The sequence below is a fragment of the Diorhabda sublineata genome, chromosome 1 (assembly GCF_026230105.1).
Source record: "Diorhabda sublineata isolate icDioSubl1.1 chromosome 1, icDioSubl1.1, whole genome shotgun sequence".
Classification (NCBI taxonomy): Eukaryota; Metazoa; Arthropoda; class Insecta; order Coleoptera; family Chrysomelidae; genus Diorhabda; species Diorhabda sublineata.
In genome coordinates, this window is record NC_079474.1 from 5,411,500 (window position 1) to 5,435,775 (window position 24,276).

The 24,276-nt window shown below is 33.6% G+C and overlaps 1 protein-coding gene and 1 non-coding gene across 2 annotated transcripts in view; one reads left to right on the forward strand and one right to left on the reverse strand.

Annotated features, from left to right (window-relative positions):
- Window positions 1-23,976, reverse strand: part of LOC130451146 (heme peroxidase 2-like) — a 40,415-nt gene extending 16,439 nt beyond the window's left edge. Inside the window, exons 1-13 of the mRNA XM_056789974.1 lie at window positions 23,972-23,976; window positions 23,636-23,880; window positions 19,459-19,585; window positions 19,076-19,293; window positions 17,896-18,134; window positions 17,622-17,841; window positions 17,332-17,561; window positions 17,022-17,283; window positions 16,269-16,552; window positions 15,628-15,797; window positions 13,179-13,666; window positions 10,152-10,869; window positions 8,781-8,915 (exon numbers count right to left, since the gene is read on the reverse strand). Coding sequence (XP_056645952.1) covers window positions 8,781-8,915; window positions 10,152-10,869; window positions 13,179-13,666; window positions 15,628-15,797; window positions 16,269-16,552; window positions 17,022-17,283; window positions 17,332-17,561; window positions 17,622-17,841; window positions 17,896-18,134; window positions 19,076-19,293; window positions 19,459-19,585; window positions 23,636-23,880; window positions 23,972-23,976 — 3,341 coding nt within the window. The remainder of the gene's footprint in view (window positions 1-8,780; window positions 8,916-10,151; window positions 10,870-13,178; window positions 13,667-15,627; window positions 15,798-16,268; window positions 16,553-17,021; window positions 17,284-17,331; window positions 17,562-17,621; window positions 17,842-17,895; window positions 18,135-19,075; window positions 19,294-19,458; window positions 19,586-23,635; window positions 23,881-23,971) is intronic.
- LOC130452570 (U6 spliceosomal RNA) lies at window positions 21,528-21,634 on the forward strand. The gene has a single exon (XR_008910983.1). It is a non-coding gene; the product is annotated as a U6 spliceosomal RNA (small nuclear RNA).
- Window positions 23,977-24,276: the final 300 nt, after the last annotated feature.

A 24,276-nucleotide genomic window follows, 5' to 3' on the forward strand; every position in this document is an offset into this window, starting at 1 on the left:
TCCACACCAAAGCTATAATCTATTTTTATGAACGACGGAGTAATAAAACTTAATTACTAATCCAAAAGTTAAAAGCGTCATTCTAGATATTAATACGAAATAATCTGAAAATTTTTATGAAGCTTCCTAACCTAATACGTAACTTTTATCAGTGTACCATAAACTCAGCAGAAAAATAGAAATAAGTTTGGACAGGCTTTGTATTAACCTATTTGTAACATGCCGTTCGGCTTGTTACGTTTCTCTTCAAATATTTTGAATATTCCTTTGTTCACGTATTGTGGCACAGTAGTCACTTCGGATTTATTTATTCCAAAATACGAGTTGACTACTGTCCTGGATTGAGTACCTACAAATTCAAAATGTTTAAAGGAAAACGTAACAGTGAAAGAGCAGTGAAAACAAAAAAGCATAGATGTTAACTAGTAGCTGCTTTTCTAACTTTAGAGTTATCGATATAATAATATTCTAAATGTTGATCAATTGACAGGAAAATGCAGTAAATAGTATAAGAATATTTATAATGGGAGTTTATACCCATTACCATAAATTAAATATTAACCATAAGGTTAATAGAAAAATTTCAGTACCATTACTGAGTTATAAAACAAAACAATTTGGGTGGTAAATATATGGTATGTGAAACAATAAGATGAGATAAGAGAAAATCTATAATAATTCTAAAAAAAATCACTAAGTGTGGCAAATAGATGAGACCATTAACTGTACTAGAACAGCCTCGCGAATGGTGTCTTAACATAAAATCATTTCTTACGTGACTAAAAAAATATGTGCGCTTACACTAGGTATATAAAGAAAGATAAAAAAAATGGAAACATAACAAGGGTAGGCCTTGGTAGCGGGTTTATTCTTTGCCACCCCTTGTCCCCAGCAAGAATCACTAAGGTAATGCGATCCTGCCAACGCGAGCCTTGAATCCCTCTCCTTAAATAAATCCGTGACTACTGTGCCACAATACGTGAACAAAGGAATATTCAAAATGTTTGAAGAAAAACGTAACACGCCGAATGGCATATTACAAAGCTAGAAATTTTTTTTTCTACAAATTTCGCCGTTTTTCCAAATAGTAAGGAGGTCCAAGTTGTGTATTCTTTCAGTGTGCCATCTATTGTGAATTCTAAAGTGATTATGATAAGGAGTCTGGAGATAAGGATTCTTTCAATGCTCGCGTGGTAAATCATGAAAGTTATGCAACCCCGGAAAAATCCATTTTTGGACGTTTAATGAACGATACTTTTTATTATATTCATCCGAAAACAACGCAAAAAAGGATGAGGTTTAAATTTAAAACATAATACGTTGTAATAGTGCCAATAGTACAAGCATTCAAGCTCAAATCTCCGAATTCTTTAATGCAGCTACGATTTTCCTGAAAATTTAGAAATAAACTCTTCTTACCCTCCATATCAAGATCTACATGGTCTCAATGTGTGAAAATAACGCAAAAAAGGATGAGGTTTAAATTTAAAACATAATACGTTGTAATAGTGCCAATAGTACAAGCATTCAAGCTCAAATCTCTGAATTCTTTAATGCAGCTACGATTTTCCTGAAAATTTAGAAATAAACTCTTCTTACCCTCCATATCAAGATCTACATGGTCTCAATGTGTGAAAACAACGCAAAAAAGGATGAGGTTTAAATTTAAAACATAATACGTTGTAATAGTGCCAATAGTACAAGCATTCAAGCTCAAATCTCCGAATTCTTTAATGCAGCTACGATTTTCCTGAAAATTTAGAAATAAACTCTTCTTACCCTCCATATCAAGATCTACATGGTCTCAATGTGTGAAAATAACGCAAAAAAGGATGAGGTTTAAATTTAAAACATAATACGTTGTAATAGTGCCAATAGTACAAGCATTCAAGCTCAAATCTCTGAATTCTTTAATGCAGCTACGATTTTCCTGAAAATTTAGAAATAAACTCTTCTTACCCTCCATATCAAGATCTACATGGTCTCAATGTGTGAAAATAACGCAAAAAAGGATGAGGTTTAAATTTAAAACATAATACGTTGTAATAGTGCCAATAGTACAAGCATTCAAGCTCAAATCTCCGAATTCTTTAATGCAGCTACGATTTTCCTGAAAATTTAGAAATAAACTCTTCTTACCCTCCATATCAAGATCTACATGGTCTCAATGTGTGAAAACAACGCAAAAAAGGATGAGGTTTAAATTTAAAACATAATACGTTGTAATAGTGCCAATAGTACAAGCATTCAAGCTCAAATCTCTGAATTCTTTAAGGCAGCTACGATTTTCCTGAAAATTTAGAATCAAACTCTTCTTACCCTCCATATCAAGATCTACATGGTCTCAATGTGTGAAAACAACGCAAAAAAGGATGAGGTTTAAATTTAAAACATAATACGTTGTAATAGTGCCAATAGTACAAGCATTCAAGCTCAAATCTCCGAATTCTTTAATGCAGCTACGATTTTCCTGAAAATTTAGAAATAAACTCTTCTTACCCTCCATATCAAGATCTACATGGTCTCAATGTGTGAAAACAACGCAAAAAAGGATGAGGTTTAAATTTAAAACATAATACGTTGTAATAGTGCCAATAGTACAAGCATTCAAGCTCAAATCTCCGAATTCTTAAATGCAGCTACGATTTTCCTGAAAATTTAGAAATAAACTCTTCTTACCCTCCATATCAAGATCTACATGGTCTCAATGTGTGAAAACAACGCAAAAAAGGATGAGGTTTAAATTTAAAACATAATACGTTGTAATAGTGCCAATAGTACAAGCATTCAAGCTCAAATCTCCGAATTCTTTAATGCAGCTACGATTTTCCTGAAAATTTAGAATCAAACTCTTCTTACCGTCCATATCAAGATCTACATGGTCTCAATGTGTGAAAATTGTTTTTAAGGGGTGAACACCACCCCCCCTTACCGAAAAATAGCAATATTATAGTTTTTCCTACTTTTTTTAAATTGAAATGTTTTTCGTACATGTAGCATAAATATCTTAACATATTGTATAATAGAAAATTTATATTTATATTTTGAAGTATCAACCCTTAAAAATATTCCCTTCTGATGAAAATAATATAGGTAAACATCTTTTAACGATTTAAAACATTGCAATTCCATTTTTACTATGAAAAACTCATAGCATTTCGATAAAATTTAATTGGTTATTAATTTATATTACTCAACCCTTAAAAACTACCCCTTGGCAGAGAATGAAATGAAAATAAATCTAATGACTGTCGACTTTTAGATTTTGCATTCTTTTTGGTATTAATTGAGTAAAACAAATACAATTCAAGTATCTATAACTTGCTTTAGGTAGAACATTAAGATCTTAAAATGTAGCTTAATTTCTTTGATTTTTTATAAGCTTCATTTTTGTTCACTACACTGTTTTCCATAAAATGCATCATTACAGAGTTATACGAAAAAAACTATTGGAAAAAATGCGGTTTTTTTACGAAAAATCGTACTTTTAATTGCGAACAACTCAAAAACTATTAATCTGGTAAAAACCATTGTATGACATTTTTTACTTCAAATTTGCTGATCTTTCGATTTCTGGGATTATTTTAGGTGAAAAAATTTCCCCTAGGGGCGTCTGTTTATTCAGTTTAGTTTTAAAATGTGTACTCGGAAGATCTAGATTTTCATAAGATCTTATTAGAGCTAGCGACAGAAGCCAGTGCTGATTTGTTACCAGCAAAATCTAGGTCAAGATATGAAAACCAGTATCAACTTTTTATGGAATGGCAAGATATCAAAAAAGTTGCAGCTGTAAGTAATAATATTATTCTAGTTCATTGTGTCGAAAAAGCCAAGAATATGAAATCTCAACGTTATGTGGTCGGTTCTCAAGAGAAAGAGAGAGATTCGTTGGATATAATTTGGTAGGATGAGGAAAATTTTAATAGAAGGGTTTGTTGTAGGTCCCGATATAGGAATTGATCCTCTGCAGGGTCGGGGCTGTGGTGGTTGCGGGGGTGTTTTTGCCAAATTTTCTGGAAGTGGGAAAAGCGAAGATTTAGGAGTTTTGGTCGAAAAGAGAGTTTGCAAGCAAAAACTGTTCCTCTCGGCTTGGATTTTTTTTTAAATTCTTGATTTTAAAATTATTTTTGTATTTTAAATTTATAAGAGGTCAACCAGCTACACCTGCCGGTTCACTAGGTTGCAGGGAAACCGCAACTCCGACGATCGACGAATAGTGTGTAGGGTGGGTGTGGGAGGTAGGGTTTTATCTGATGTAGTGGGAGGGTTTTGGGTAAAAGAGGAGTGGATGCGTTTGCTCGCGCCACTAGTGACGATACAGTTGTATCCCTAAAAGAGGGGAATGAGGCGTTGTAGCGTTTCGACTACTAGCAAGCAAGAAGTGGGCATTCATTAAGGTAATTGCCAGGATTTCAATAAGGATTTTGGTGTCGTTTAAAAGATCGTAGGGAGTTTGGGGTTTTTCCAGGGTAGCTGGGGCAGTTTTCTGGGGGACTTTAGGGGTTTCTATCCTCTTCGGATAGTCGGTAAATCGATTTATCAATAGACTATATATAGAGTTTCATTATAATCGTCATAGGGTGACTTTTACCAAATTATTAAAAAAAAAAACTAATTTTACAACAGAATAAACCTAAAATCAAGAGCATTTAGAAGCATAAACATATCAAAAGGTCTAAGTGCTGAGTGCTAACGCACGATTTTTTAATTGTTGTTCAAAATAAATTGTTAGCAAAAATTTTATTCCAAATTGATATAAGATACACCCTAATTTCATTCTTTTCTGCAGACGCTAATTTTGTGTGACAGAAATTTCAAAATTGTAAAAATTCGTCGGCTCTGTATTTGGTCACATTGAAATAAATTTTCCGTGCAAGAATGGACAAAGATTGTTTTCGAAGACCTTCAAAAACTGTACCTAATCTTAACACAACAATTTAGCTACCGTTTGCTATCTCAACCGAACAACGAAAACGTCACGCACCGTCAAAATACCCAAAACAGAATTTACAACGCACTTGTCATCGCAATTTACTTAGAAACCAGGTACCAATTTAGTCAAGGTACAAATATATTATTTGTGTGTGGAGAATAATGGGTATATCAAACCGATACAGAAGTAATACACAATAGTATTTGTTACCACATCTAACAACGGGGAGTAAATGCATCAGGTGCACCCCTGTTGATAAATTCTACAGGTAAATACAAGAATATCCAACCCCAGGGAGTTTGTAACAATAACTATGAGACTAGAGAATAGGAATTTATTGGTTTATGGTTTAATTGTAACGAAGGCAGGGGCTTCTGCTGGTGATTCAGTATCTTGTGATTTACTCATTTTTATTAATACAATTAATTAATCGTAGCGATTACAACAAGATCAATTATTGAGAATAAATAAATAAACTCGTACAAGGTTAACTTAATTTAGAATACAAACAATATTAATAATATCTTGCGACAGACCGAGACTTAGGAAATAACGAATTCGCGATCACCACGTCCGTTCGATCTCAATCTCAAAGCAAGACTGTCTTTTTCAAAACTATTCTCGAATAGTCTGCCTGCTGCACATTTCTCTTTTCCTTATTAATTTTATGATACCCCCATCGTCCTGGGATCCCGACTACGTTGACAACCATGTGTCTACCCAGGCCTAAGCCTACCGCAATAAAACAATTTCGTTAAACCTTATTTTACAAAATATTAATGTAACATTTAAAGTAACCGTACATTTCTTAAAATTATTAAAAATAGAAATATCCTAAAGAATATTTCTCTTCGCTTCGTCAGAAAATACTCCACTGTACTCTATTCTCCGATCTTATTCTCTTATGAGATCATTAAGTTGATCAAATGCGGTGCTTGAGAATTGACAAGAGCTGTAAATTCTGTTTCACAGGAACTTCCTCCAAATGAGGGATTGTTTATGTTACAGAGGACATCTCCGCGTATTTTACCATATGATATTGGTCAAGCAATAATAATAGTTGCGTATGTGATTGGTAGATTCTCGCCATATCACTGGTTTTCCAAAAGGCATTGCTGACAATTGTGCATTAAATCAACCGGTTACTTTTATGTGACATGATATATAGCAGATGTGTGGCACCCAATATTTAAATTGTTACGAAATTGTATTATAATTGACATCGCATGTACCAATTTAACAGAAATTTGTGCAAATTTCTAAATATTTTTTTGATACTCCAATAGTTGTCTATATCTACCACTGGGCAACAAAAAAATTATCAACTTTTTTCTTGTGGATAAGTTTATTTGATTCTAATAAAAAAATTTCACGTCACGTCACATTTTTTGTGAGAAAAAGATTTATTGTTTTAAATAAAGTATTTATGAAACTACAGTTTTATTATCAGCAATAAAAAAACATGTTTTCCTTAAATTTCTTGCACCTTTTATATATTTTTCTAAATCGTCTTGTTTTAAAATTAGTTTTTTTCTTAATTTTTGAGAGACGGATAAAAATTTGACTTTTCGACTACTTTCAGTCTCTATCAAAATATAATTTGACATTGACAATTTGGGTATTCATATATTTATGTAATCATATAATAAAATAAAAATTTGTTTTAGCAGGAAAAATTGATTTTTCCTTAATTTTCACAACTCAAAAATCTGTAGCAGTCATCAATCAAATTATTTGTAGTTGTATTAAAATTCACACAATAGATCTATAAATTTTACTTAAATTATTCAGTTTTTTTATCATTTATAGCTTTTTCGCTCTTATGTATGTAAACCATTTCAACAAATTCTTTTTCGTGTATTAGATTCCGGTCCAATAATTTTTGAATCTTTATAATTGAATTAATGTTCTTTCTTTATTTCGTGGTTCGTTATTGCAGTTTATGTTTTGTGGCCTATGTGGTCAGCGTCACAATCAGTATAGGGCACTTGATATATAATATTAATTCTAAAATCGAGTGGATTTAAAACACATAAACATGTTTTCTTAAATCCTTTCACATGTCTCCTATATTCGGAGTCCGGAGTGTCTCTAATTAAAGACCAGTAGTCCTGCATGATTTTATAAAATACTGATCAAAACCTATTTAGATATAGTTCAAAGTACATACACTTCCGCGTAAAGAATCAATGCTCTTGTTCACTTCTCTTGCTGTAGCCCAGGGATGCTCAGTATTTTCAGCTGATCTATCAATTCCTATTATTTCAGAAATTTCAGGAGGTTGGATGTTCTAGCTTCCAAATATCGCTCAGTATTTTCAGCTGATCTATCAATTCCTGTTATTTCAGAAATTTCAGGAGGTTGGATGTTCTAGCTGCCAAATATCGCTCAGTATTTTCAGCTGATCTATCAATTCCTGTTATTTCAGAAATTTCAGGAGGTTGGATGTTCTAGCTGCCAAATATTGCTCAGTATTTTCAGCTGATCTATCAATTCCTGTTATTTCAGAAATTTCAGGAGGTTGGATGTTCTAGCTTCCAAATATTGCTCAGTATTTTCAGCTGATCTATCAATTCCTGTTATTTCAGAAATTTCAGGAGGTTGGATGTTCTAGCTGCCAAATATTGCTCAGTATTTTCAGCTGATCTATCAATTCTTGTTATTTCAGAAATTTCAGGAGATTGGATGTTCTAGCTGCCAAATATTTTCATTTCCTTTACGCTCCCAGGTGTAATGTTGTGGAGCTCTGTGATATTCCACACTTCGATAAAATGTGAATGAGAGGTTGCGTCCTCTACCTTTTTCTTCGCTACTTCCTTTTCTGGTGTTATTTTATTGTCTTGTAACCTATTCAATAGAAGGGTTAACGTCTTTATCTACCATTCCATTTCCCTCTACTTTATTGGGTCCAGAAAACCATTGGAGGGTATCCTTTAACCACAGGCCTACCTTTTAATATAGATTACACCTTGGAAAACAGGCAGAGTACCATCCTGTGAAGGTGGACGGTTAAACACTGAGATGCTGGACGTGGCTAAAAACATGTTGAGGGATATCACTTTGTAAATGTCGAAATTCTTTATCCTGTAGCTTCAGTAATCACACATGCAATCATATCGATAGTTTTGGACTTGGTAAAGAATTAATAACAAACGTGCTCTCCACCATCATAATAAGATTGAAACTACTCAAAAACATGTGCACGTAATAAAAATATGTCAATAATAATAAAATTCAGATGAGGTATTACAATGTTTTACTTCGAAGCCTATTACCATTCGTTAATATATTGTTATACTTAACATTTTTTCATCGAAACAAACAAAAAAGGTCCCAAATTTATGTGAAGTCTATAGTTATGATGATTTGTTTACAGTAGCGAGAGGCACTGCATTCGTAAGTAGAAATTTCCGGAAACAACTGGTGCTCTCGCCCTTGTTCTGCAGTACTATCAGTCCCGTTATTTAATACCGATACCCCGTATTGTTACAGTTTTCCCTCCACAAATAAGAAACAGTTCTGTTCTATAAAACCCAGCATTGAATAGTTAAATAGAGGTTCCATGGTTGAGAAAGGATTTATGAATAGCTTTTTTCATGATGGGTGGGAAAACACAGTTAGTCCATCGCTCTAACTCGCCTGATTTATTGATTGGATTGATATAAATAAAAAAAAAGTTTCCAAACTAAATTCATTGTTTATACTTCGTATCTGAATCGCAAATATTTTAAGGAAGATTTCTATTTTTATGTTGAGGTAATAAAAAACAATTTTTCATCTTTTCCAATTTATTTCTTATAATTTTATTTTTGATTATTTGTAATCGTCCTAATTTGTGTTCGATTACTCCAATCTACTTTTTCTCCAATGTTCAATAGGTTGAGGTAGATCTTCTGTACTGTCTGTTTGAGTATTCATATTTGGTACATCTAATATTGATATCACTTCTTCGGTTTCATTATAAACCAACCAGTTATTATCGCTAGAAAACATACATTTTTGTCAACATACGGCTGATACTTCACTGATCACAAATTAAACTTATATTGAGCTACAGTCACACGGAAATGTGAGCACTTTTTTTCGAGTTATAATCATGTTACAGCAAAATAAATTTGTATGCTATTCAGTATAGTTTATTAATAAAATATACAATGAAAATTATCAGACGACGTGTCTGCAATGATAAACCTCTATCGAGTTGAGGTCGGGCGATTCTGACGACCAAATCATTACTTTCTGATTTTGCCTAGTTGATAGAATATCACTACAGGAACATTTTTACAAAAATCCTCAACGATCCCACTGGAGCTCTTCCCCCAGCTCCCTCAAAGGTTCAGAATGCTAACATTCACGAAACTCGAATATCTCCCTTAAAAATAGTCCGATAAGATCGTGCATTTTTTTGTTTTATTTGTTATTGAATGGGCTTCAATCTTATTTAATAAATGTTTACTTTAGATATCGACCTTGTTTAATTTGAAACGATATTCGAAAATTTGAGTATTAAATAAAAATTTTTTCCAAACCTTGTTACGAACTCGTCCACGAACCTTCTTTCTTCTTCAATTTTTACCATGTCTTCAGTCGCCCTTCCTCCAAAATTTCCCCAAACCATAGATAACGCATATTCTCTCGATCACCTTTTCACTTTAAAAATAATCAAATACCTAGATTCATTGATCTGAGATGCTATCTCTGAGTCCGTGAGTCGTCGATCACGTTTTCGACGCCGACGTGAATCGCCAAAACTCCCGGTAGATGCATATTTTTTCTTGTTGTAGTCCATGGTACGTCTAGGTATGTTTAATTCGGCGGCAATGATATTCCTGATGTTGTTTAGATTATGAAGACTTGCAATTAATGCACGAGTGTCAATCGATAGTTCCTTGGTCGAAGTCTAAATTTTCGAGAACGAAAGCGATTCGTATGCGAAGTTTTTTTAATTTCAAAATTTGATGTAAATCCTTTGCTGAAGATACATAACACCACAAATCTTATTTAATCTACTAAGCAGCAAACGCAAGAGGGTGTGAGTGGTATGTGTTCCTTTGTAATTTTACTGAGCCCAACAATACTGGCATCGATTATGAACCATTAGATGTTTTTGAGGCAACATAATGAATATCAAAACTGATTATTGATCTTAGAAACAATGACTCAATTTATCAATAAATGTTTCAGTATAGGGAAAATCATAATAATGAAAATTACTTACTCATTTTCAGTAGGAGCCACGTCCATTTCCACCAGTCGCATCTCATTGTCATTTCCTTCGGCTATTTCGATTTCTCCTTCTCTTTGGAAAGCAGTATCTATTATCGCAACATTACCCGAGACTTGAGATTGTAACTTTATAGATGAAATTTTGACAAACCTCTTATCTTTATTCTCTTGTTTGGTTTTATCCACTAATCGCGTTTTGAAATCTAATTTTTCGTCGATATTACTAGCATCTACCTTCTGAACGTAGCCTTTGGAATAAATCTTCACAGGAGAATCAACTTTCTGATATTTATTTTTATGGAAATATTCATGAATATTGGCGTCGTAACTAGTTTTGATTGGTTTCTTTGATACGTAGACGTCGTTATATAAAAAATGATTCGTTATTGGTTTGTATGTTGTAGGTTTGTTGGATGTTACGAAGGGTGTGTCCTCAAATATTACTTCATCACCATAATCATCACCAGGTATGTAATTTACAGGATGATTGTAAGCTTCGTCCTTGGGTTTATTATATATTTGTAGAGGTCTGTAGTTGTCTGACCCATAATTAACTTTATTACTGGAACCAGCGGATGTGAATATGGGTTTGGTTTGTGAGAAACTTGGTTTATTAGAAGGATAGTTGTACGCATTCTGTACTGGTGGCAATTGTAGAAAAACTGGATACGATATGGGTTGCTGGTCGAAGTAATTAGAAGCAAAAGTGCCTGGTTAAAAAAATTGTGTGTTCAATTAAAATTAAGGTACATTCAAAGTTAATGATCTTCAAATTAATAGAATCCTAGTAACTAGCTTAAACACTCAACGAATAATATTTAAAACTCCAAAATACACAACTTTAACGAGAACTGAAACGTTGTTACAAAAACTTAATTGGCAAAGAATTCCAAAATAAAATCAATATGTATGTAAATATCTGAAACAAAACGTCCTCACCTCCAGTATATTAGAGCACAGTGTGGGATTGTTGAACTGCAATTATCAATAAAATACTAAAAGATGAGATTTATTCTAGAATAAAGTTTTATGTTTTTATATACATTGATATCTCTTTTTTAACCAGTAAGGTATTTTTGATACATCTAAAAAGTCTTCTTGCTTCTTCTGTTTTTGCCTTGATTTCATCCTCCTCAATTCTTGCATTATTTCTGGTCCTAGATATTTTAGCTATTCTCCTGTTCCAGCTTCGTAACAATTGAGTATATTTCATGTACTTCTGGTCGATCCTAAATTTCAATTCATAGCTCTTGTATCTTCAGCGATTGGTAACAAATCATCTGCATAGGCTATTTTCAATACTTTGATCTCCATATTCCAATCCCCTACCTACCTGTAGTGTGTTGATTGTTTTTTGCTTCTTCTTCACTCTTATTACCATGTCTTATTCCTAGTAGCCCAGTCAATAAAGAACTTTGATGGCAAAAAAATTAGGCTAAAGCTGAATTTTCCCCTCTTGATATAATATCACTAGAGCAACATTTTTACAAAACTCCTTAAAGATTCCACTGGAGCTCCTACCCAGGCTCCCTCAAAGGTTCAGAATGCTAACATTCACGAAAACTTTACGTATACTTTAGATTTGTTAAGTTGATGAAAGACTCAAGGTAAATGATTTTTTGAAATTTTTGTTTGCTGAAATTTTGAAAATGAACTTTAAGAAATATTTTACAAAAGTGTAAATTTATTACCTTTATAATAATATCGATTAAACACGTTTTGCAAGATGACTGCTGGCTATTTTACTGTTTTTTTCTTTTTTAATTTTAACAATATTTTTAACGAAACTTGTTCAATTTGAAAAAATATCCGAAAATTAGAAATTTTAAATAAAACTTTAATTTTTTCAAAATATATTGTTACGCACTCGTCCACGAAATAGACCATGAAGCCAAAACTGTGCGGTTACACTAAAAATTCTAAAATTTGACGAGCACGCCGGTTCCCAGAGTTCATTTGGTGTTTGTTATATATTTTCATCATAGCGATGATTTCTTTATATCGTTTTATCTTTTAATCAGTTCCTAGGAAAGCTTTGTTATTTATTCGTTTGTTTCTTTACTATCCAGGATTCTAGAAAGTCAGTTCTAACATAAATTCGAAAGCTAGTTTATAATTGGAAGTAAGTAAGAGACAGTGTGTATAAATTCACCCTACGATAAGAGATAGTTTGTTTAAATAATTAAGAAAACTATTACAATATTTTTGATTTGTTACAATGAGACAAGATACTTTATATAATATACAATTTCTCTACATATGTTTCTCACTAATCGCTGTATAAGAGTGAAAAAGCAAAAAGGTTCGACGTAACGTGCGGCAGTTGCTGTCACTGTTAAAGTCTTCATTGATTGGGCTACAGCGTTATCCTTTATACTTTTGGTATAATAAATATCTTCAATATTAGTTTTTACAGTTACTTCTCCTTGACCATCCTCAAATACATTTAGCGTGACCCCGATGAAATTTGAATTTTGATTTCTCTCATTGGTGGTGAAACTTACTATTGCCAATCCTTATTCTTAATTTTAGTTCATTCATGTGTGTGTATGTCTATGTATGACTGACTACAACATAGTTTCATAACATATGATACTGCAGATTTTATCGATCAAATCTGTATTAATTTGCATTAGGATCGACTATTTTAAACGCAAGTATTGAGTCACCGAGCTTTGCTCAATACGATCTAGTTCGGTTCCAGGCTTCTGCAGTAGACACCCTTCAACGGCATAATCAGACCCATACTACATTAAAATATAGTATAAATTCCATTTAAACAAATTATTACAATTATAAATCTCCATTATAGATTGATACAGAAGATATTATATAAAATAGTAGCTATAAGAACCAACATAGGCTATAAAACTGTGGAGAACCCTGAAAATATTTTTATCAGAAATTGATGCTAAATTAATAAAAGAGTGGTCAATTGTCGACACGTTTCTAAATTTGAGCTAATAATATCAATTATAATTTCATAAGATATTGAATTTTGGAACTATGAGCTATTTACCTGCTGGAGTAACTGCTGTCACTTTTTTAGTATTCAGCTGGTTAGAAGGAGGATAATATTCAATCTTGATATTAACTTGTAGAGGTTTTTCAGTTTTTTTAGTCTTCAAAGAATCTCCACTATTTTGAATTACAATAGTATGACTGGTAGTAATCGTAGAAGAAGGTTTTTCCTTCTTTCTATTTTTTAATATGGTGTTTCGTCTCGTTTCTGATAAGCTATAAGATCCTTCTCTTGAAAATGACCTAATATCCTCTCTATTAGGGTCAGTTTCTTTCCATGGAAACAGATCGAAATTTTTTAATAGAGGATCTTCACAAGAGAGCCTGCTATTTTTTTCCCTGTTGGCCGCCAAAAATACGAAAGGTTGTATTGTTTCTACCTCGTCTAAAGTCTGACATAGTACACTGGAGAAGGTTGCTCGCCTGATTTGCTGTAACTGAGCTGGTGTAAAAGAGGAAGCGAAGTTACCATTCTCGTACCAAAATCTGAAATAGCCGCATTAACAAAAAATTTATCTATGGAATATGATAAGTCGCTTTGAATCTGAACTACTTGAAAAAACTATGAACTGAGCTGTACAAGTGAAAAGTGAGTAAACCAACCACAATACAGTAGATCTCATGATAAGAAAAACATGGAAAAACACTTTCAAGTGCTCGAGTGATCGAATGATTTTTTTGACAGATAACGCGTGAATTGTGTCTTGTGTCAATGTCAACCTTGTTCAGTTTGGACTATAAATTGATGATGAATCGTCTTACGATCGAACAACGAAAATTAGTGAATTTTACTATCAAAATTGATGTTCGTTAAGAGAGTACATCGCGCACTTCTTCCAATATATGGGAAGTTTGGTCCTTCTACTGAGGGAACTGTTCGGAAGCTTGCGACTAAATTTGGAACCCAGTTTACACTATTGGATATTGAACCACTACAGTGAGGACTGTAGAAAATTCTACGGTTGTATCCGCCAGTGTTATTGATGACCATGGAATGTCGATTCGCCACCGTTCGCAGCAATTGGGCCTCTGTTACTCCACTACGTGGAAAATTTTGCGAAAAGATTTGGGTGTAAAACCTTATAAAATACGGCTGGTGCAAGAATTAAAGCTACAGGATCTCCCAACACATCTAACGTTTGGATAATGGGCGCTGGCAAACCTGGAGGTAGACCCCTTTTTTTTATAGAAAAATTGTGTTCAGCGACGAAGCTCATTTCTGATTGAATGGATAAATCGAGAAGCAAAATTGCCATATCTGGAGTGAAGACTATCCAGAAGCATTGCAAGAGTTACCAATGCATTCCGAAAAAGGCGCTGTTTGCTGTGGATTATGGGCCAGTGGCATCATCGGGCCGTACTTCTTCAAAATCGACGATAGCCGGAACGTTACTGTGAATGGCGACCGCTACCGTGTAATTATTGACGATTTTTTGCCCAAATGGAAAAATTGGACATGCCTGACATGTGGTTTCAACAAGACGGTGCAACATGCCACACGGCACGCGAAACAATGGCCAAATTGAGAGCTGTCTTCGGTGAACAGTTCGTCTCACGTTTGGGGTCCGTCAATTGGCCGCCTAGATCGTGTGATTTAACACCTTTGGACTATTTCTTGTGGGTCTATGTTAAGGCTAATATCTACAGGGATAAACTAGCAACTATTGACGCACTGGAAGGCGATATTGAAGCATTTATTCTTGAAATGGACCTTGCGCATGGGCTATCTAAAGCGGAGCCGCAGTCAATATTTACTTGAAATCATCTTCGAACATTAAATTATACTGATCGTACTATCGATTACAATAAAGATCTCATCAATTTTTCCAAATTTTTCCAAAATACAATTCTATACCTCTTAAAAAATCACTGATTGTTATGATAAAAAAATTTGAGCCTCCATCTACGTAGTTAAAAACATTGAACTGGACAAGGTGTTAATATGGTATAGTTGAAACAAGAGAATCGCAAAACGCGAAAGAAAAACCTGAAACCTGAAAGAAGAAGCATTGAAAGGAATGATATATCCGAGTTGAATGATCTGGATCGCAGTACTATGATCTTTCAATTTTACTATAGATTATTTGAAGTGATCTGGTATCATCATAAACTATTGGTTTAACGTTGCCTACATTGGCACAGCAACTTTAAGCGTGAGTAGCTTCAATGTAGCTCCACAGGTATTTGGGTTCTCTGCTACGTGAGCTTGAGTGCTCAGTTTTTTCAAAGAACGAACTCAAGATAGAATTTTAGGAGAACTTCTCTTGTCGAAACGATGTCTATTTGTACCTTCCTAAGATCGGTGTGAATCGTTTTTTTGAAATTTTAAATTCAGATAAGCTATGAATATAACTTTTTTTCTGCTTCGCAATTCTGTTTGTAGACTGTTGCAATAAAAGAAAGCATTTGCAGGAAAAAATACTGAAAATAAGAATATATCAACTTACCGATCTCCTTTTCTCAAATTAACAAATTGTTGTGCGATAATACAAGCAAACGTGGGTCCAACCACTGCACCCTTGACAGGTTTTTCAGCCAATCCAGCACTGAAAAGGTCAATGTCGTCCACGTGACTATAGACACTTCTAAATTTATTTACTGTCTCCAAACTGAAAATCTAATTTGAAAAAATAATATTCGTATTTGTTACATTCCAATTCTTTGAATTATGTTAAGTACTCGTAGTTTATGTATGGATGTTCAATATGATTTTTATCACAATTGTTTGTTTCAGATTTATATGTATAAAATATACTCCAAGCTTAAGAAACTGTCATTACGAAAATGTGTTAATTCTCTTTAATCAAAATCAAATAATGAAATTCTATTTCAAATCTGTCATCAACTTTTGTAAGTTGATGTCATACATCCATGGTAAAAACGATGAATCCATGATGATTTGGCTTCAAATAAGCCAAAAATCTTTTAATTAAAAAGCAAATGGTGGCATTCTTCTTCACGAAAATCGATCATGTTGTATCGATTATGCCAAAATTTAGACTCTCGATTGGAGATATTCTTCATCGATAAAAGCCAGATAACAACTATAAATCTGAATATAACGATATAAGCAAGTATCTCTAATTACCTTATTTAAATCATCCCATGTTCGTACTGGTGTTAGTCCGCAAGGTTCTCTCCATGACGTATAAGGTGGGATTCCATGATCTCGACCTCTTTGAATATTAATTGCAGCTAAATCCAAACCGAAAGGCATATCATTCGATTGAAACAGATGATTAGATAATTCATCACAGATAAATTCGTCTCTACGTTGAGATGGTTGATTACAGAAACCTAATAATGTCCTGTCGACCGAACCAAAACTCCAGATATTTTCAAAGTTTGTAAACTCGTCGTGAAGAGATACATCTGTAAATTCACAATAACTGAAATTATAGAGGGTGAGTTGTTGGTATGATAATGATTGAGAATTTCGTCGGAAATCAACCTTGATATCTCCAAAACCAAAACCTTGTACTCTCGATATCAGGATTTATAGTTTATTATTACCAATGGAAGAATATTAAAATAATAACGCATTTGTAATTCATAGAAGTATCAGGAGGAATATATGTATATAAAATCATCAGAAAAGTTCTATACCAGCTGGAGAAATCCAAAAAAGCTATATCAATAGAGAAACAAATCAAGAAGACAAGAAGGAATTAATACATAGGAACTAATCAAATGCGGATTAAAAAACGTTTCATAATTGTGTTCCAATAGAGAAGTTGTCAATTGACTAAAATATAAATACAATGAAAAAGTTTAATCTTCAAATTCTAAATATTGTGAATCTTCTCGCGGGAAAGAATATAAATATGATTTCGACACTTACTGTTGAAAATAGGACGATGCTGCCCATCAAATCTTACATAAGAATTTTGTACCATACTGTGTCCAAATCTATAAGCTGCTGTACTAAAAGCATTAGCTACCATAGGATCTATTTTGGGATTGTAATCAACATAATATCCTCTACTGATCAAATCTAAGTCAAAAAGTTGTATTACTTCTCGTCCCAATAATACAGGAAGAAATTCTTTATAAGTAATATGTTGAATGAGAGAATAAACAATCCTTCTTGTTTCTTGATATACCTTGAAATAAAATAATTAATTATTCGTAAATATTATAATTCAGTATACCTTTTCATCTGTCCAATGGGGATTCATTCGAGACAATTGAGTAGCTATTTTATTATGATATCTAATCCAAACTGTATGTATTGCCGTTAAACCAGGTTGCTCTATTACTCTAGTGTCTCCTGTTTCAAAGCAATCAGTTGTTAATGCCCCAGCATTGCACAATTCACCTCCTGGGGGGTCAGGTGGTTGTAGTGGTCGATCTCCAAGAGGTCTACCATAAAAAATCTTACCTAAAACATAAAAAAATGCCACAGTGAATTCGTTTCCGCGTTAATTTGAGGAAAAATTACCGCGCCTAAATGTTCTTATAGAATCCGCTGTTTCAAGATCATTACCATAAATTGTCGACGCGTCTATAAAAGAAGTAGCTTGATTAATTTGTTCTCTCCATCCCAAATCACAGTTTATTCTTGTAGAAGGAGCGCTTCTCAGAAATTCCATACAACTAATATCAAATTTACTAAAGAACCAATCATTCTCGGGAATTTCTATAGGTAAACATGAAGGATGCTGAAAAATTGGTGTTAAGAAAACGTCGTGCATAAAATTATTAATGAAACTAACTGAAAGTTCCTTAGGTAACAATTTTCTTCCATCACTATTGCAGCATCTAGGGACTGAGCCGTTAAAACCTCTAGATTTGACGACGGAAGTTACGTCATGATCAATAAATTGTCCCCACTGCATGAACATTAAAGTAAGCAAATTATGTTCTTGGTTTTTATCCTTATGAATTTTGGAACTTATTTCTCTAGCTGACGCAAGTCTTGTTCCTAGTACAGATCTTCTAACACTCTGAATACCTTAACAATTAGAAGATAAACAAGAAAATAATTTGAGGGATGTGAATATTCAATAACTCGAGGGCTGCTATTAAAATTTTGAGATATGGCAACCCTGATGTGAATTTGTCAAATCTGACATGTCCAACAAGAAGTTTGACATCGTTTGAGTTGCTCACAGATGCTTGAAACATTTATCTAGGTCAAAAATATGGGATTAAATCAGGAAAATTGTCGTGCGATTATTGAATAAAATCAACATCAGGGTGCAGATCAAGTCGACTCGACTTTTGGTGATGAAACACCCTCTCGAGTTACCATGTCTTGCTGGTTTGCTGAATTCAATCATTGTCGCACTTCGCTACAGAATACTATAAAGGTCATTTCAATTCATCAAAAACTCGTATCGATTGGTGCAAAGAATTGCCTCAAAAAAAGTATGTAAGATCACCGACACTAAACACCAACCGACCGAGTCTTTCAAGACGAAGGAAAACTAATTGCAGAAGACCTAGGTTCACCATGACAATGTGAGCTCTCACACATTATTTCAAATAAAATGTATTAAACAGTCAAAACATCGATTTTAAAACAAATTCACTTACTGATCTTGTTTGGCACCCAATGATGTCTTCTTATTTCCTCAGATCGAAAATAAATTGCGATTTTCTACACCTGGAGAAGCTGTTTATTTGTTCAAATTACATGTTTTGGAGGTACCTCAAACGAAATAGAAAAAATGCTTCGATAATTGGTTCAAACGCATGCAAAATTGTATAGATCTTGATGAAGAATATTTTGAAAAACAATGGAGCCACATCCAATTATAAATATTGGTTTTTATTTCTCTATTTGTCAAAACTTAAGTAGCAACCCTCGAAGTATATACCATATAAAAAATAAAAGGGTGTAGTTTGTTGATAATAATGAGCATATGTGTATTTTTTAATAAAAAAACTTACCATCTTCGTAGATTGGGGGTAAAAATCGTTGCATTGGTAACATAGATGAGCCTCTCCATGGATTTAAAATGTTATTACATGAACCGTCGAATGTTCTATATTTTCTAGATGATATGGGACATCTCGGCTTTTGATTTAAAGGACAATCGTCAACTAAAATTTTGGATTTAAACGAAAGAGGAAAGCTAGCAATTTCACGGCTCATATTTTCCGGAAGACTGAAAAGTATTCGACGCGTATGTTAAAATTTCCATAAGAGTAGTTCAATTACAGCAGTGAACAAAATCGTTCATTAGACGGAACGTCGAAGAGAAATTTTATTTCATTAAAAATGTTATAAACTGATAATTGACGTTTGAGTATGATAGTAGTTTGATACTCACTTATCGATAATTTTTTTAGTTGTTTCCAATGCAGCCATGCCGAAATGTGATAATTTCAAAGCCTTCTCATTCGGTCTCCCAAACTCTGCTACTTTACTAGCAGGATGACTCTTATCTAATACTAATCCTAGAAATATGTATTAATCGTGATCTTATAACTTTATTCTATTTCGGTTTGCTATTCATGCAACGCTGTCATAAAACTAACAAAACTTGGTAATATTTCGATTTCTGATCACAAAAAGATGTTTAATGGAAGTTTTTATCTACATTTATTACAAATAGATTATCTTTTCAATTGACAGTATTGACAATCGGTCTGAAAACGATATCGGGTTTATATGTTCAAATGATTAGGCACACCCGGAACATATATTATGTAAAAGTGGAATATTGTTACCCCATCTTCCTTTCTTCTTGTAACACGTTAATCGTTTGCCTACGTCACCAGCGCCGATCGAGTTTAGCCCGCCAAGCTACAGCAGCAACATCACGTTGTTTTGTTTTACCATCCTATCGCTTTGTGACGTATTATTCGTTTATTTTGTCAGAATTTCGAAGCATGAATCGACAAAGGTTCAAAAGAAATATTGCAAGAGAATCTACTTGGGGCAAGTTGTCTAAAGAATCACGAAGAAACCCCTGCTTTATTTTTACAATCAAGTCTTTGTCGTCACTCTACCCAGTAGCATTTTGTTAATCAGTCCAGCTGCTCTCCTACACAATCGGCGCTAATGACGTAGTACCTTGGATTCCGGGCGGTATAAAATATATCGGGACATCTAGACTTTATCTTCAGAAAAGTAAGGGTCCTCGTACTGATATCGCTGTCCATATGGTCACTTTAGGTGGATGTTGGGGTTTCTGATGTTCTTGTTTTAGATTGGTTGCACTCCAGTAGTTTTTTGATGTGTTCATTAAGATAAAAATGAGCTTCTGACCAGTATCCTGAGTCTTGAATTCTTATACAAACTGCCTTTTGTAAGGGCGCAGTCCCAAATCTTTTTATAAAATATGAAATAATGTTGATCTATGAACGTTATAATCAACACCACGCTTCCGAATAGACAAGTCAGGCTCCTGGTACATAATTTAAGTCACGAATATTGCAAATACTGTAGAATTTCTACGGTCGTCGAATAACAGCGTGGAGGCCAACTATAGATCAATTTGCCAGAAAAAATTTCATGAACTCATGACAGAGATCTATTGGACGTGTGTGAAGTTACTCCGTCCTACTGGAACCATGTTCTTAGGTAATAACTATCAAATTTTTGCAGTTCAGGCACGAAGAAGTCTTCTAGAAACTGCACATAACGCTCTGAAGTCACTGTAGATGTGCGTCTGTAGTTTCTGCATTCATTTCTTTCTACTTTTTTGTGTATTGGTACCATTATTGCCATTTTTCACGCTTCTCGTATTGTCTCTTATTCCCATATACTGCTTATTATTTGATATATTCTCATCTTCAGTGCAGTTGCACCATACTTGATTAAATTTGGTCCTCTCCCGGGAACTTACCGTCTAGAATTTCCTCCTTGGTTCGTGGCAATATATTTTCGATATTGGTTGCTCCTCACATTGTCCACCTTCGTTTTCTGCGTTTAATGTTTCTTTGAAACGCTCTTTCTAACTTTGAATCATTTAGGTCTCATCTATTATTATTTCCTCTTTCTTATTTTTTGTATACATAGTGTTCTGCTCGGCTTGCCTTTTACTGTATTTTATTTCTTTATAGAAATTCTTCATTTCTTTTTCTAGAAAACTGTCTTCAATTCTGCTCTCCGTTCCTTCTCTCCCTCTGCTCTGCATATCTTCTTTATTGTTCTTCTTTTCTCTCTATACATTCTTTATCTTTTCCGGTCTGTAACATTTTCTGTTTGGCTCCTGCTTTATTTTCTGTGGTATTATTTTACTTGCCGTCTTCTTTCTGGTTTCCTCTAAATGTTTCCATTCTTCATTAATATTATAGCTCTGCAATTCTGCTAAGGCCCTCTCCAGTTCTTCTTCTGTCCACATTTTTAGTAATAGTTTTTCTATTAATAAATGATCAATTTGATTAGGTTTGGGTACTTGTTTCGGCAGTACATATACTAAAATTGGAACGATACAGAGAAGATCAGCATGGCCCCTGCGCAAGGATGACACGCAAAATCGTGAAACGTTCCACATTTTTACAATAAACTTCAACATATCAACCCAAATCTACTACCAAAAAGGAAAATATCACATCGATGACGGCATCAAGTGATACAGCATCGCATGAGAATAGGACACACCAAGTTAATCTATGAGTACCTATTGTACAGTGATAAAATTATTAAGTTTCTAAAATTGACTAGCCTGTACAAATTAATGTAGTGCTTAATTGTTTTTGTAAACTTAGATTAAGACTTTACTCACATTGTCCCGCCGCGAATAACCTTTCATGGTTGACGCGGCTCTTTTTTTTATAATAATAAAAAGATCCTGTTTGGTGCTAACCATGTTCCTTTATGGATTTCTTTGTGTTCGAACTTCGATTTTTCGATATCACATTAAAATCAGGTGAAAAAATAGATATTTTAATTAAAAAAATATCAGACCAGACACATCGAACACAAAGGAAATATTAGAAACACCGAAATGGAAATAGTGCGCAGGATCGTTGGAAAAACACTTTTTACCAGAGAGAAAAGCGATGACGGCAGAATGGTCAAAATAGCAGGAGTCAAGTCGGTCTTATGGCGCCGAAGCGTTGGAAGTCCCACAAGAGATAGAGCGACAAACTCTCTAATAATTAAACGGCAAAGAATACGAGGAAAAACAAGCATTTTGCTTACATTAAAGAAAGAAGAAGAAGAAGAAAAATCTCAATAATGCATACGTGAATATTAACAAAAAAATATTCTATTACTAAAACATTATACATCACAATAAACCTTCATCAAAGAGTTAAATCTTTTCGACTTTCACGAATTAGTTTATTGAAATAATATTTTTGATTGTGATTAGTATAATTAAACAGCTATTTATAAGCATTTCATACAACAGATGCAACTTTCTCATTTATTAATATTAGTATAAATATTAAATAAAATATCGAACTTCGACATAAACCAAACTCGCAATATGCAAATTGAATTATTTTGAATATATGCTGAGCATTTTAAATTATGTGATAATTTTCTAAATTCGTCTAACCCATATTCAGAAATTAACACATGGCTAGAAGAACATAATATTGAATTGAACAAAACGTGTGGTTCTTATATCACAGGATGGTTCTCAGAACCTTTGCGTACTCAGGGCAAGTAGAAAGACGAGGATCTTTAAAATATCTCGTGAAACTGATATTTCGGAGTAGATTATCCGTTCTGCAAACAATCGCAAACATCGAAAGAACCATTGGCTGACGCTCATAAGAATCTCAAACTAAATCATGAGTATGTAGTGAAAATATGAAAAAAAATTCTCAAAATACAACGTGTATTTGCATACCATACAGTATCCGAAGCGGTAACGATCCCAATCGATCTGTTGCGTTACGAAAAAAAGCTGGAAATATTGGTAAACGAAGGAGGATGCGCTGAAACGTGAAAGCGAGATGACCCACTCACTCAGTGACGCTGTGGTGCGAGTAAGACAAAACTTTGAGTATTTTGGATGAGTATTATAGCTCCTACGTCACTACTCGACACGAATAATTCAACGCCTATCGATACCGTATAAGGATATAATAAGATCTTGATTGAGTGTACTGCACAGGTCTTGAGAATGTACAACTTTTTAAGTGGCCAAAATGAGGGTAAAATGGAAGCGGAGTATCTACAAAACCGCATGGTAGATGTTGGTAACCATTGACGAACCATAATAGAGTTTGTGCGAGAAGTGTTAACAGCAAAGAAAAAGAAAAAACGTTACATGTAGATTTAGTCGCAAAATGAAATTGAAGAGGTAAATAAATCCCAACACTACTACACAATCATCGGTTGCACGGTGTCTTTCTAGAACATTTCCCGTAGTATTTTAGAGTACTGAAAGTGAGTCACAATTACAGATAAAATATTTGTTTTCAGAATTACAAAAGGTAATAAAATAAAAACGACAGTACAATTTTCGTAAATTTTTCTCGTAAATATTCACTTTTATACTTTTAATTTGCAAAATAAGTGAATAGGTTTAATTGTATACTCACCCATTTTATACCAAAGAGGCTCTTTGACTGTTATTAGATATTCAGTTACATCAAAACCATATTTAATAGCTTCATCAATATTTTGTTCATTTATTGTAACCTTTCGTTTTGTATTTATATGCTTTTTATTAAATTCAAATTCATGAGAATCGATTGAAATGTTTTTAGTTTGATCTTCATGATTATCGAAGGCTGTTGTGGATGTCAATAATTGCGAGAAAAGCAATACACAGAACTTGACTTTGCTGAAAAATATATTTACTTTCATCGCAGTATATCATATCACGTTTTCGGATCAAACAAGCCCTTTAATTATAGAAAATGAATATTACTCACATCATTTTATATCACAAGCACTACTTCTTTGTTATTTAATTTTCATATAATGAAAAATCACATTTACATTACACCACCAATACGTTAAAGATCTACAAGATGAAATGTTTCAGATCGTGTGGAATCTTTAGCTTACTTCCACATAAGAACAGTTACATATAAAATTAGTAAAATGCCGAAAGGCATCATCAACTTTTTTTGGCGATATATACTCACGCAGTATTTATAAAAACTGCGAGATGATTGCGGAAGCGATCACGTTTGAATTCAAATACGAGGGGCAAACTGGAATTTATTGTTCCTCA